This window comes from Microcaecilia unicolor, chromosome 1 (genome assembly GCF_901765095.1).
Source record: "Microcaecilia unicolor chromosome 1, aMicUni1.1, whole genome shotgun sequence".
Taxonomy (NCBI): Eukaryota; Metazoa; Chordata; class Amphibia; order Gymnophiona; family Siphonopidae; genus Microcaecilia; species Microcaecilia unicolor.
The window spans coordinates 198814614-198827186 of NC_044031.1; the positions used below are offsets into that span (position 1 = coordinate 198814614).

At 42.9% G+C, this 12573-nt stretch overlaps 1 protein-coding gene across 1 annotated transcript in view; it reads right to left on the reverse strand.

Annotated features, from left to right (window-relative positions):
• Positions 1 to 1343: 1343 nt before the first annotated feature.
• CUL1 (cullin 1) overlaps positions 1344 to 12573 on the reverse strand; it is a 331942-nt gene continuing 320712 nt past the window's right edge. The window contains exons 20-22 of the mRNA XM_030203694.1: positions 11222 to 11327; positions 3080 to 3193; positions 1344 to 2004 (exon numbers count right to left, since the gene is read on the reverse strand). Coding sequence (XP_030059554.1) covers positions 1924 to 2004; positions 3080 to 3193; positions 11222 to 11327 — 301 coding nt within the window. The 3' untranslated portion in view covers positions 1344 to 1923. The remainder of the gene's footprint in view (positions 2005 to 3079; positions 3194 to 11221; positions 11328 to 12573) is intronic.

Sequence of the window (12573 nt, forward strand, 5' to 3'; positions counted from 1 at the left end):
TGTGTGTCTTTGTAGCCTGGTCCGATTTTAGTTTGTCTGATTGGTGTATTTGTATTTTCTTTGTAGTCGCTTCCAGTCATTGAATGCAAGGTCATCTTTTTTCTTATTCCAAGCACGTTCTAGTCTTCTGACTTATGTTTTTAGTTAAGTTCTTCATTAAACCATGGTATTGAATTTTTTCTATGTGAGGTTCTGGTTTGAAGTGGTGCTAATTGGTCTAGTGTGATTCTGCATCTGTTGTCCCAGTCCTGAAGAAATTGGATTGACTCTGTTGGTGCTGTCCATTCATTAAGATAGAATTGTTGCCAGAATGTTTGTGGGTCTATTTTGCCTCTTGTGGTATAGGTTAGTTGTTCTTGTTTGTGTTGAGAATTTTTTGTTTGCCAGTGAAGGGATAGGTTTGCTTTGTAGTGATCAGACCATGGTATGGCTGTCCATTTTATGTCTTTTAGTGTGATATTTAGCTCTGGTGAGAATTTATATGTAATGATGTCTAGTGCGTGTCCTTTAACATGAGTGGGCTCTATCTTTGGCCAGTGGAGCTCCCAAAGTTGGAGGAAGTCTTTGTATTCAGCTACATTTGTTAGGTTAGTAACCTCAAGGTGGAGGTTGATATCTCCTACGATGAGAAGGTTTTGGGCAGAGACACACGTATTTGATAGGAAGTCCATGAATTGTGTTTGGCAGTCATGCCAGTTGCCTGGTGCTCTATAGAACAAGATAAGGTTTAGGTGATCTTGCAGGGTAGGGTGATTGATTCTAACTGAAGCGATTTCCAATTGGGGAAGTATTGATTAGGCTGTTGTTGTGACGGTGAATTGGGATCTGTAGATTATAGCTATGCCTCCTCCTCTTTTTCCATTCCTTGTCCAGTGGGTGATTTTGTACCCCGGGGGGCATAGCTCTAAAATTATGGGATCTTTGAGGTCGTGGATCCATGTTTCGCTTATGAACAGAAAGTCGAGATTGTCTGTAGTGATCCAGTCTGTTATTGTATTAGTTTTGGGTTCAATTGGGGTCGAGGCTGTGATGGCTTTGCTTCCAATGATGAAAATGGTTTTCTGAATTATACTGCTGGTTAGCGAAAAAGAAATATGTATCCTCTACTGTCAAATTACTTAACTAATTATTTAATGGACCTTTTATTAAAGCTTAATGTGCACTAAGTGCCATGTGGCCCCCCTAGGCAGAAAATAGGATGTGCAGCATTTAGTGCATGCTAAGTTTTAGTAATCCCTTTTGTCAACATTTTTTTTTTGAGCAGCAAATACAAAAGTACTCCCCAGGAACTTCTGAACTAAGGGGAGAAAAGCTTAAAAAAAAAAAAAAAAAGAACAAATGGCTACAGTCTTCATAATCATTCCTTTTATTTACATTAAGAAAGGTGGAACTTAAACCAGTAAAACCAAATGAAACTTGTACAGAAATCTTTTGTTTTATTCATCACACATTAAAAAAATGAAACACACTATACAAATGGTTTTTCATAGCAGATTACACATAGGTCCATTCAGACTTGCTCTCAAAGTGCTGCCAACACTTGTAGATGCTGCCTATGACAGCCATTTATCATACAGCCAATGTATTAGATTTAAATGCAGAGAGGCAGTAGCATGCAACCCCCAATGTAGGTGGTTTGATTTCCTTTCTGTTTTTAAATTAGGTTAAATGGCATTGGTGTCCTTATTTCCATATTTACATACGTGAATTGTATCAATCCTGAGCAGTTCCAATGTAAATCTGAGACTTGCAGATGGGAGCCCTCGTCTCAAATTTTCTAAAAAGGGAGGTCCAAATGGCAGCACATTGGCTGCTGTGAAGTTCAGTTGTTTTCATTCTTTCCATCATATACTGTAACTGTTTGCTGAGTGCCACAGAAAAGAAGTTTTTACCACCCAGACAACTGCTAAAAATAAACAAATGTTAAGCCAAGTAACTGTAGGTATCCTTTTCCCCATCCACACGCTCCAGGTATTCCTTTTCAATCAGAATGTCAATGCATTTCTAGGGATTGAAAACATGGAAAAAATAAGGCTATTTTTTTATGTAAGGACTGCAAGAAAACACATAATTACATTTTTGTCTATTCAGAAGTTTGGTGGTGGGGATGTAATTCAAGCATCTTGGTTTAAGTCTAGTACTAGAAGTCTGTCAGCTACTTTATATATTTGCAGGTCACACAAAAATAACTTGCTAACTCTACTGTAACAGTACCAACTTTCCTCCTGTTTCAGGCCATCCCATATCCTAATTTCTTGCTATCCTAACAATGCACAGTAATCACTCATTCACTGTCATAATTGCACATGGAATATAACAGAAAATAGAATTTGCATCTGTGATAAGTGTGGTCTAATTGTGAGAAAAAAAACCAATGCTAAAATAGCAAGTTTGAAAAAAAATTAAGAAAACTACATGACAGAATTACCGAGGTAAACTTTATAAAAAAATGCAGGTAACTACTCCCACTATGTTTATCATATATATTTTATATATTTAAAACCTAGGTGTTTTTTATTCTACTCCAAACCAGGAAACATATGAAAACCGTGTAAGATTGCCAAAGGGTTAAGCTTTATCTCTGAGGGGTACAAGCAGTCGTCTAAGAAACGACTAGAAGGTTCAAATAGCAAAACTGTAATACTTCTTACGCTACATTTTGCTCTTGGCTATTCAAGTTTATGATGGTTAACAAAATATGTTAAAAATGAAATGCAAAAAAAAAAAGGGAGGGAGGAGGTACAAACTTGGGGCCCTGTTTACTAAGCCGTGCTGTAGGTGCACTAACATTTCAGCACACGCTAATGATAGAGACACTTATTATATTCCTATGGGTGTCTCTATCATTAGTGCATGCTAATTTTTAAGGCATGCAAAAAAGTTTGCATGCCTACAGTGCGGCTTAGTAAACAGGTCCTTTGTTTCTAATTTTTTTACACTATGAAAGCTTTTTTAAACCTTGCATTGGAAGAATTTAAACAATTCACATCTATATCAGTCAAAATCAGGCATGAAAATCAATTTCTAATTTAAAAAACAATTGCACGATATATAACAACTTTCATTAGCCACCATATACCTTAATAACAGGAACTCGTGGTTTGAATCTAGAAGAGAGCTGGGTTAGCACTTCTCCAAGCAACTGCTGATGCTTTAGAACCTTCCTCATTTTCATAATTCTCACAATGGCAGCCTAAGAAAAAAAATAATCTGTTTAATAAATGTACATGTAAAGATACTAACAATGAGAATTTAATTGATTGTGTTCATGCAGAAGTTAACTGCTTTGCTAGTATTGCAAAAAGGTGGTGTATCAAAACAGGCTTTAATAGGTTTGCAGGTGAAAACCAAACCTATGTTTTTGTTCTAGAAGATGGCTTTGCACACACCATTCCTGCAGTGATTTTTAGACAGGTAAATACTAATTTGCTTTATGGGAATCACACATTAAGAGGGAAAGATTGTGTTTTAGATGCCAAAATTACGCATTATTTTATTGTAACACATATTAAAAACAATGCACATTGCATACTAATGAGTGCAAAGCATTCTAGTGCATAGAAAGCATTCCATTATTATGCATCTTGAATAATACAGAGTACACTGAACTTCACAAGCTATTTAGCTGTATTATTTGTGGAAAAATAGTTTCTGCTTTGAGTTGGCTTTAATTTTGCCTCCTCAAAGCATCAGAGCACTAACACATGGGCTAAAACTTTGGAAAGCCTTTTTAAATGGGTCAGTGCATACATATCAACATGCACAGACTCCTTTGAACACTGCCACTTAAACCTACACACAGCCACTGAAGCCTTGGTGTCTAGGGGATATGGGCAGGAGCAAACCCTGGTTTAAAATGGCACTGGCTGACCTCTAGTGGTAACCTTGCACCACTACAGCTAGGAGTCAAGTTGCCAAATAAGGGCTTTTCCTCCTTATTTGGTAGCTTGACCCCCCCCCCCCTCCAGCAGTAGTATTGCGACACTACCACTAGGGGTCAGCCAATGCCATTTTGAACCTAGTACCGAACTGGCAGGAGCAACTGGGGTTTTCTTCTACCCTTAGCCCCTAGACAACAGGGAACCCCCGCCCTCTGTAGGCTTGAAGAGGAAAGGATGTTCTACGGAGGAATGATTGATTGGGAGGGGGCGTGGGTCTTTGTACCAACACCTCTGCACCAGCTCCTTTAAGGCAGCTCTCTGCAGCACTGGGCCACATGCTAGCAGTTCAATGTGCTGGGCAGTTAAAAACACAGCTTGCAAAGTTGACTGCAACCTGCTTTATTCCTTTACCACAGGTTAGTGACTCCTGCAGTAATGTTTTACTACAGCTCCCTTTGTCTCTCTGTTCAGTTGTGCAAGACAAACTCACAGATAAGTTATCAAATCAAGTGGGTAAAATATTGACGTTGTGGGTCAGAAATAATATATGACTTGTTTTAAATAAATGAATAATATTCCAGGTTTTCAGACTGCAAACTTACTGGTTAAAAACCAGATACGAGGAGGAAGTGACAAGAGCAGATGAAAATGGCTGCTTAGTCAAGGAGTTCTGATGAGGCTGCATTAAAAAGCTAAAAATAAGCATTCATGTCCCTTGGAAACATGGCAAATTAAAGCCAGAGAATACAAGCAGGACTCAGTCTTCCAATGGGAAAAAGGCAACTTAAAAAAATGAGGAAAGGAAGGTTCCATCTAAAGGGCCAAAACAACCCCAAACTTGTCTGAAGAACAGCAGGCCATGGACCCTGCATATGTGAACAGCGAACAGCTAGCGGTAGTGACAAAGTAAGATATGGAATGACTGTTACAAGAAATTAAACAACGCTTCAGTTCAGTGAAGGGGGAAACTCGATGAGTTATTAAGAACTTACAGAAGGAACTAAGTCAAAGATAACTGAACACAAAGAGCTGCAAGACATCTGCAAAGGTTGGTGGATCATATGAAGAATTAGAAGCAGGTGGCTATGATGTTACAGGACCAAGAGAAAGGGTCCAGAATGACCATATAAGAATTAGACAAGACCCAGAGGATCTAGACTACAATGACTGTGCAGCAGTCATGACAGAGATTTACTTTTTTTTTTTGTCCATGAATTTTTATTGACATTTTGCAATTTTGAAACAAGACTGGCAAATTGCCAAAAATAACAACAAATGTAACATAAGTTACAATAAAGCGAATGCTACATACCTGTAGAAGGTATTCTCCGAGGACAGCAGGCTGATTGTTCTCACTGATGGGTGACGTCCACGGCAGCCCCTCCAATCGGAATCTTCACTAGCAAAAGCCTTTGCTAGCCCTCGCGCGCCGATGCGCACCGCGCATGCGCAGCCGTCTTCCCGCCCGAAACCGGCTCGTGCCGGCCAGTCTCATATGTAGCAAGACAAAGACTAGGGAAGACACAACTCCAAAGGGGAGGCGGGCGGGTTTGTGAGAACAATCAGCCTGCTGTCCTCGGAGAATACCTTCTACAGGTATGTAGCATTCGCTTTCTCCAAGGACAAGCAGGCTGCTTGTTCTCACTGATGGGGTATCCCTAGCCCCCAGGCTCACTCAAAACAACAACCATGGTCAATTGGGCCTCGCAACGGCGAGGACATAACTGAGATTGACCTAAAAAATTTACCAACTAACTGAGAGTGCAGCCTGGAACAGAACAAACATGGGCCTAGGGGGGTGGAGTTGGATTCTAAACCCCGAACAGATTCTGAAGCACTGACTGCCCGAACCAACTGTCGCGTCGGGTATCCTGCTGCAGGCAGTAATGAGATGTGAATGTGTGGACAGATGACCACGTCGCAGCTTTGCAAATCTCTTCAATAGTGGCTGACTTCAAGTGGGCTACCGACGCTGCCATGGCTCTAACATTATGAGCCGTGACATGACCCTCAAGAGCCAGCCCAGCCTGGGCGTAAGTGAAGGAAATGCAATCTGCTAGCCAATTGGATATGGTGCGTTTTCCTACAGCCACTCCCCTCCTGTTGGTATCAAAAGAAACAAACAATTGGGCGGACTGTCTGTTGGGCTGTGTCCGCTCCAGATAGAAGGCCAATGCTCTCTTGCAGTCCAATGTGTGCAGCTGACGTTCAGCAGGGCAGGAATGAGGACGGGGAAAGAATGTTGGCAAGACAAATGACTGGTTCAGATGGAACTCCGACACAACCTTTGGCAGAAACTTAGGGTGAGTGCGGAGGACTACTCTGTTATGATGAAATTTGGTGTAAGGGGCCTGGGCTACCAGGGCCTGAAGCTCACTGACTCTACGAGCTGAAGTAACTGCCACCAAGAAAATGACCTTCCAGGTCAAGTACTTCAGATGGCAGGAATTCAGTGGCTCAAAAGGAGGTTTCATCAGCTGGGTGAGAATGACATTGAGATCCCATGACACTGTTGGAGGCTTGACAGGGGGCTTTGACAAAAGCAAACCTCTCATGAAGCGAACAACTAAAGGCTGTCCTGAGATCGGCTTACCTTCCACACGGTAATGGTATGCACTAATCGCACTAAGGTGAACCCTTACCGAGTTGGTCTTGAGACCAGACTCAGACAAGTGCAGAAGGTACTCAAGCAGGGTCTGTGTAGGACAAGAGCGAGGATCTAGGGCCTTGCTGTCACACCAGACGGCAAACCTCCTCCATAGAAAGAAGTAACTCCTCTTAGTGGAATCTTTCCTGGAAGCAAGCAAGATGCGGGAGACACCCTCTGACAGACCCAAAGAGGCAAAGTCTACGCTCTCAACATCCAGGCCGTGAGAGCCAGGGACCGGAGATTGGGATGCAGAAGCACCCCTTCGTCCTGCGTGATGAGGGTCGGAAAACACTCCAATCTCCACGGTTCTTCGGAGGACAACTCCAGAAGAAGAGGGAACCAGATCTGACGCGGCCAAAAAGGAGCAATCAGAATCATGGTGCCTCGGTCTTGCTTGAGTTTCAACAAAGTCTTCCCCACCAGAGGTATGGGAGGATAAGCATACAGAAGGCCCTCCCCCCAGTCCAGGAGGAAGGCATCCGATGCCAGTCTGCCGTGGGCCTGAAGCCTGGAACAGAACTGAGGGACTATGTGGTTGGCTTGAGATGCGAAGAGATCTACCAAGGGGGTGCCCCACACCTGGAAGATCTGTCGCACTACACGGGAATTGAGCGACCACTCGTGAGGTTGCATAATCCTGCTCAACCTGTCGGCCAGACTGTTGTTTACGCCTGCCAGATATGTGGCTTGGAGCACCATGCCGTGACGGCGAGCCCAGAGCCACATGCTGACGGTTTCCTGACACAGGGGGCGAGATCCGGTGCCCCCCTGCTTGTTGACGTAGTACATGGCAACCTGGTTGTCTGTCTGAATTTGGATAATTTGGTGGGACAGCCGATCTCTGAAAGCCTTCAGAGCGTTCCAGATCGCTCGCAACTCCAGGAGACTGATCTGCAGATCGCGTTCCTGGAGGGACCAGCTTCCTTGGGTGTGAAGCCCATCGACATGAGCTCCCCATCCCAGGAGAGACGCATCCGTGGTCAGCACTTTTTGTGGCTGAGGAATTTGGAAAGGACGTCCCAGAGTCAAATTGGACCAAATCGTCCACCAATACAGGGATTTGAGAAAACTCACGGACAGGTGGATCACGTCTTCTAGATCCCCAGCAGCCTGAAACCACTGGGAAGCTAGGGTCCATTGAGCAGATCTCATGTGAAGGCGGGCCATGGGAGTCACATGGACTGTGGAGGCCATGTGGCCCAGCAATCTCAACATCTGCCGAGCTGTGATCTGCTGTGACGCTCGCACCCGCGAGACGAGGGACAACAAGTTGTTGGCTCTCGCCTCTGGAAGATAGGCGCGAGCCGTCCGAGAATCCAGCAGAGCTCCTATGAATTCGAGTTTCTGCACTGGGAGAAGATGGGACTTTGGATAATTTATCACAAACCCCAGTAGCTCCAGGAGGCGAATAGTCATCTGCATGGACTGCAGGGCTCCTGCCTCGGATGTGTTCTTCACCAGACAGGCGAGTCTGCACATACCAATACCTAATGTGGAGACTCTGGATGCCACGTCAAAAGCAACATTGGTTGTCTGAGCTGTGCACTCCTTCTGCTTGACCACAAGCTGGTGAAGTTCAGTGGCCTATTCTGGAGGCAGAATGTCTGCAAAATCTGTCACATTGCGCACCAAGTTCTTCAAGTGAAGGGTTGTGTATAGCTGGTAGGACTCTATGTAAAAAATAAGCATAGAGCTCTGAAAAATCTTCCTCCCAAAATACTCCAGAGTTTGAGTGTCCTTCCTCAGACTCGTTTTCATGAAGTCTCCCAGTTCTTTCATCTTTGGTGCCTTAAGGATGCTGTACATGGGCACAGTCACAGCCCCCTTGGGAGGAGAATAAGTCAAGGACATCCAATATCTGGGCCCTGGACTCTTCCTTGATCTCCAACTTAAATGAGATGGATTTGGCCATCTCTTGTATTAAAAAAAAAAAAAAGAGAGAGAGCGAGAGAGAGACAAAGGAGAACTCCTCTGGGAGAGACTTTCTGCTTTTATGAGGTGGAGAGGGGTCTGATCGCAGACTAAGAGACCCTTCCTCCGAGAGGTCCTTTGGCATCAAGTCAGACATGTATCAGACTGCAAAATCATCTTCACGAGTTTTCTAGGTCTGAGCACGCCTTGGATCACTGGACTCATGGCCAGACTCTGTGTGAGTGCGCTAAGGGGAAGACCCCTCCTTTATGCTGGGGTGGCTTCCTCCCTTGAAGGTATGGAGAGATACACATGCTCAACTGGTGCCAGCTCCAACAGGCAGGGCATAAGCATCCAAGATCAGCAAAGGTGGCACCATGAACAGCACCAACAACCTTGATGCCTTGGCACCATGCCAAGATGCACTCCAGCTCTTCCTGTAGTAAGGCCTGAAGCCACACTTTGGAGGCAGGCATCAGTAAAGGCTGGGCTGGTGCCAGTGCGGTGACAGCCCGAGATGATGTGGGGGTCAAATCCGAAGGCTGGTCTCAGCTTTGAGGAAGCTGTCATGGCAGCACTGACTTCACAGAGTGGGACCAGTTCTCACAATGCCAATGCTTCTTGCTGGTGCCCCAGTGCTCCTGGCATTAGGCTTCAACGAGGCCCAATGTTGTGCTTCATCGCCTCTACTTGAAGTCCAACACTAGATTTCTCTGTGCCGACAAGGATGACATTGAGCCCTTGGTGTCAGGTCCTCGGATGTTTGGCCTGCAGGGTCCAACACATTTTTATGAGCAACTGAGACCGATGCCTCTGATGATGATGGACAGGACTTAGAAGCGGGAAAGTCTCACATGCAGGGCCTCATGAGTCTTCTGGGTTCTCCTCTGCATTTGAGGACAGAGCTTATAGTTACAGGCTCAGTGGTTGGGTCAGTCACAGAAATAACCTTGCTCTATCAGGAACACTTCTTAAAACCACTGAGAGTTTTCTGCAATATTGAGGGAAGCAAAATCAAACAGCTCAATGATGTCTTTTCTTTTTCTTTAAAAAAACTAGTCCTGGCTGGGAGATCAGGCCTAAGCAGACAGTGAAAAAATAAAGGAAACCTAAAATTGCTGAAAAGTATTAAAATTAATACAAGAGGATAAACTACAGGGAAAATAACAGAAAAAAATGGTCCAGTGCTACTCACAGCAAAAGCTGAAAAGACAGGGAAGGCCATAAGGATAAAAACATCCTCTCAGCCCCACAGAAATAAAGATGACTGCTGATCCCACGCAAACGAGGCTGGTAGGAAGATACTTCTGCATGTATGGTTGGACCTACCAAAAGCTTCTAGAAATTGAACGCTGGATAGTGTCTGTGTCGGGCTCCGTCAGATGACATCACCCAGATGTGAAAAGATAATGCCCTGCTTGTCCTCGGAGAAACGGGCTTAGACAAAGAGTATGGCAAGCACACACTGTTTTAGTTATCCGAGTCACTCTAAATGTACACAAGCAGGAATGATAAACACTAGGCCATCTCAGTCATTGGGATGGGAAATTCCACCCCGTCCAATGTGCTGTTCACTTTGCCCAACAACAATCTTGACTCTTTATATTGATGAATTTTTTTTGCCCAAGTGGCTCCAACTGGAAAAATAATGAAGATCACTATCTATTACACAGCACAAGAAATGTTGGCAAGTTGCTCTTGTAAGAGCTAGGGCATCACGCACAGGAATGTTTGCTAAAATGTTTAATAACTGGGCTCCTAAACAGAACACCAATTAGTCTAGAATTGCTATAAAACACATCTCCAATGTAGTGAATAGTGAATGGCAAGATTAGTGATTCAAGCACTTAAATTTTACCATTAGATACTTAAAATAGCCTTGCTTATTTTACACAGAATGTGGTTTAATTTGCAGGCATCCTCTCCCTTCCCTTGACATGTTTGCACACACATTTTCCAACGGAACAACAATGAAGTGAAATGACATGACTATCACTGAACATTTGGAAGGTGTTTGCTTTTAAGTCTTCTAGGAAAAGAAATGGATTTGAATGAGAATGGCTGTAGTAAAATCATCACAGAAACAATTCTGAAGGGGGTACTGAACATGAACAATTACTAATTGTTTAGAAAGGAAGACTCAAACGTAGAATGTACCAATGAGTTCCCATAAAGTAATACCAAGAACACCTCTAAAGAAATCCAGGACCATCTTCGACTTGGCATAGCTTTGCTTCTACACAACCGGAATACTAAAAATTAATGTACAGTAATTTTCAATTTGCTTACTCATTTAAAACCTAGAAAGGTACAAATAAGTCAATATTTTGCAGTCCAAGTACTATTATGCATTATGAGAACAATTTTCCAAGCCATTTTCACAAGTAAATCTGTCCACCTCTTGTGCAGGTAAAATATCCATATTCTTCAATGTTGTGTGCATTTCTGCCAAAATTTAGTGGGGATATTTCTGGGAAAAGGTTACAGGATTGAAACATATATTTTTCATTCTGAAAATTAGTGCAAAGCCCAAAACTACTCATTAACTCTGCATTTGTGCAGGAGGTATGAAAACTGCCCTCTATATGTGCTTTAGAAGGAAAGCTTTGTATAATAGGTAATCATTGCAGAGCATCTCATTTAATTTACTTGTTTTATTTACTTCTCAGGTTTGTACAGGTTACTTATTTTTAAAGGGAAAGTGTATTAAAAAGGAACGAGTTAGCCAGTAAGTTCCACAACCGAAACCCAAATTTTCAGTCAGGTATATTTCAGTCACCTGAATAAGTAGTTTCCTGTCTTCCTCAATATTCTTGTGTGTTGTTTCTTGCTCCTGTTTCTGTTCTGTCTTCATTGGCACATTGATATTCACTCTTAACTTTTTACTGCCAGAAAAAGGAAAAGGAAAAGTAAACAAAATAACATTCTCATTCTACCAGGTAGAACACAAAATACAGATTTTCTTTTTTTTTTAATTCATGAAACATAAGCTATTCCAAAAAAGGAAGATGACAATTAAGTTACTTACCTGTAGCAGATGTTCTCCAAGGACAACAGGATACAAAATCCTCACACGGGTGACATCATCCAATACAGACCCGTGCTGGAAGTTTTCTCCAGAACTTTTAAATCGGTTCAACCGTCATCATGTGGGACCATGTTGGATACGTAAAGATCTGTTTCATGCTGTCCTTTAAAAACATCTGCTATGATAACTTTTTCTCTGAGAACAAGCAGGATACAATAATCCTCACAATATAGGACTCCCTAGCTACAGATTGCCTTTAACAGAAAAAAGGGAACAATAAAACTAATGGCGCTACAACAGGCAGACACCAACATTGTTTTAGATGGTAATAAGCCCTTATGTTTTTATACCTTTTTTTTAAAGACAGCTTGGAGCGGAAAGAAATGGAGTTGGATTCCAATCCCTAAGCAGATAAGGACTGTCTGGCCAAACCGCCTCATATCAGCAGTCATCTTCTACTTTATGGGTACTTATTGCTACATTCAATGTCTTTCTACTTAGTAACCGTTCATGTTAAATCAGTGCAAGGTAAATATAGGACAGTTTTAAGTGGATTACTGATACCGCCATGCCTCTGGCATTTTGTGCAGCGGCAGGCCTATAGGGATAGGCCTGCCTAGATAAAAGTGAAGGACATACAGTCTGCTAGCCAGTAGGAAAGTGTGCTTTTGATAACGGCAGCCCCCATTCTGTTAAGATCAAAAGAAACAAAAGTTGGGAGGACTTTCTATGGGCTTTAGTCTGCTCCAGATAGAAAATCAAGATTCTCTTGAAATCCAAAGTATGTAGTGCATCTTTATGGGTATAAAGTCTGGGAAAAGGTATCAGCAGGAATCTTGACTGGTTTATTATTTATTACATTTGTACCCCGCGCTTTCCCACTCATGGCAGGCTCAATGCGGCGGGCAATGGAGGGTTAAGTGACTTGCCCAGAGTCACAAGGAGCTGCCTGTGCCGGGAATCGAACTCAGTTCCTCAGTTCCCCAGGACCAAAGTCCACCACCCTAACCACTAGGCCACTCCTCCATAGATTGAACCCTGATACCATCTATGGATGGATTCATAGAACCACTCTATTACTGTATTGAAAAATGTGATCTTGT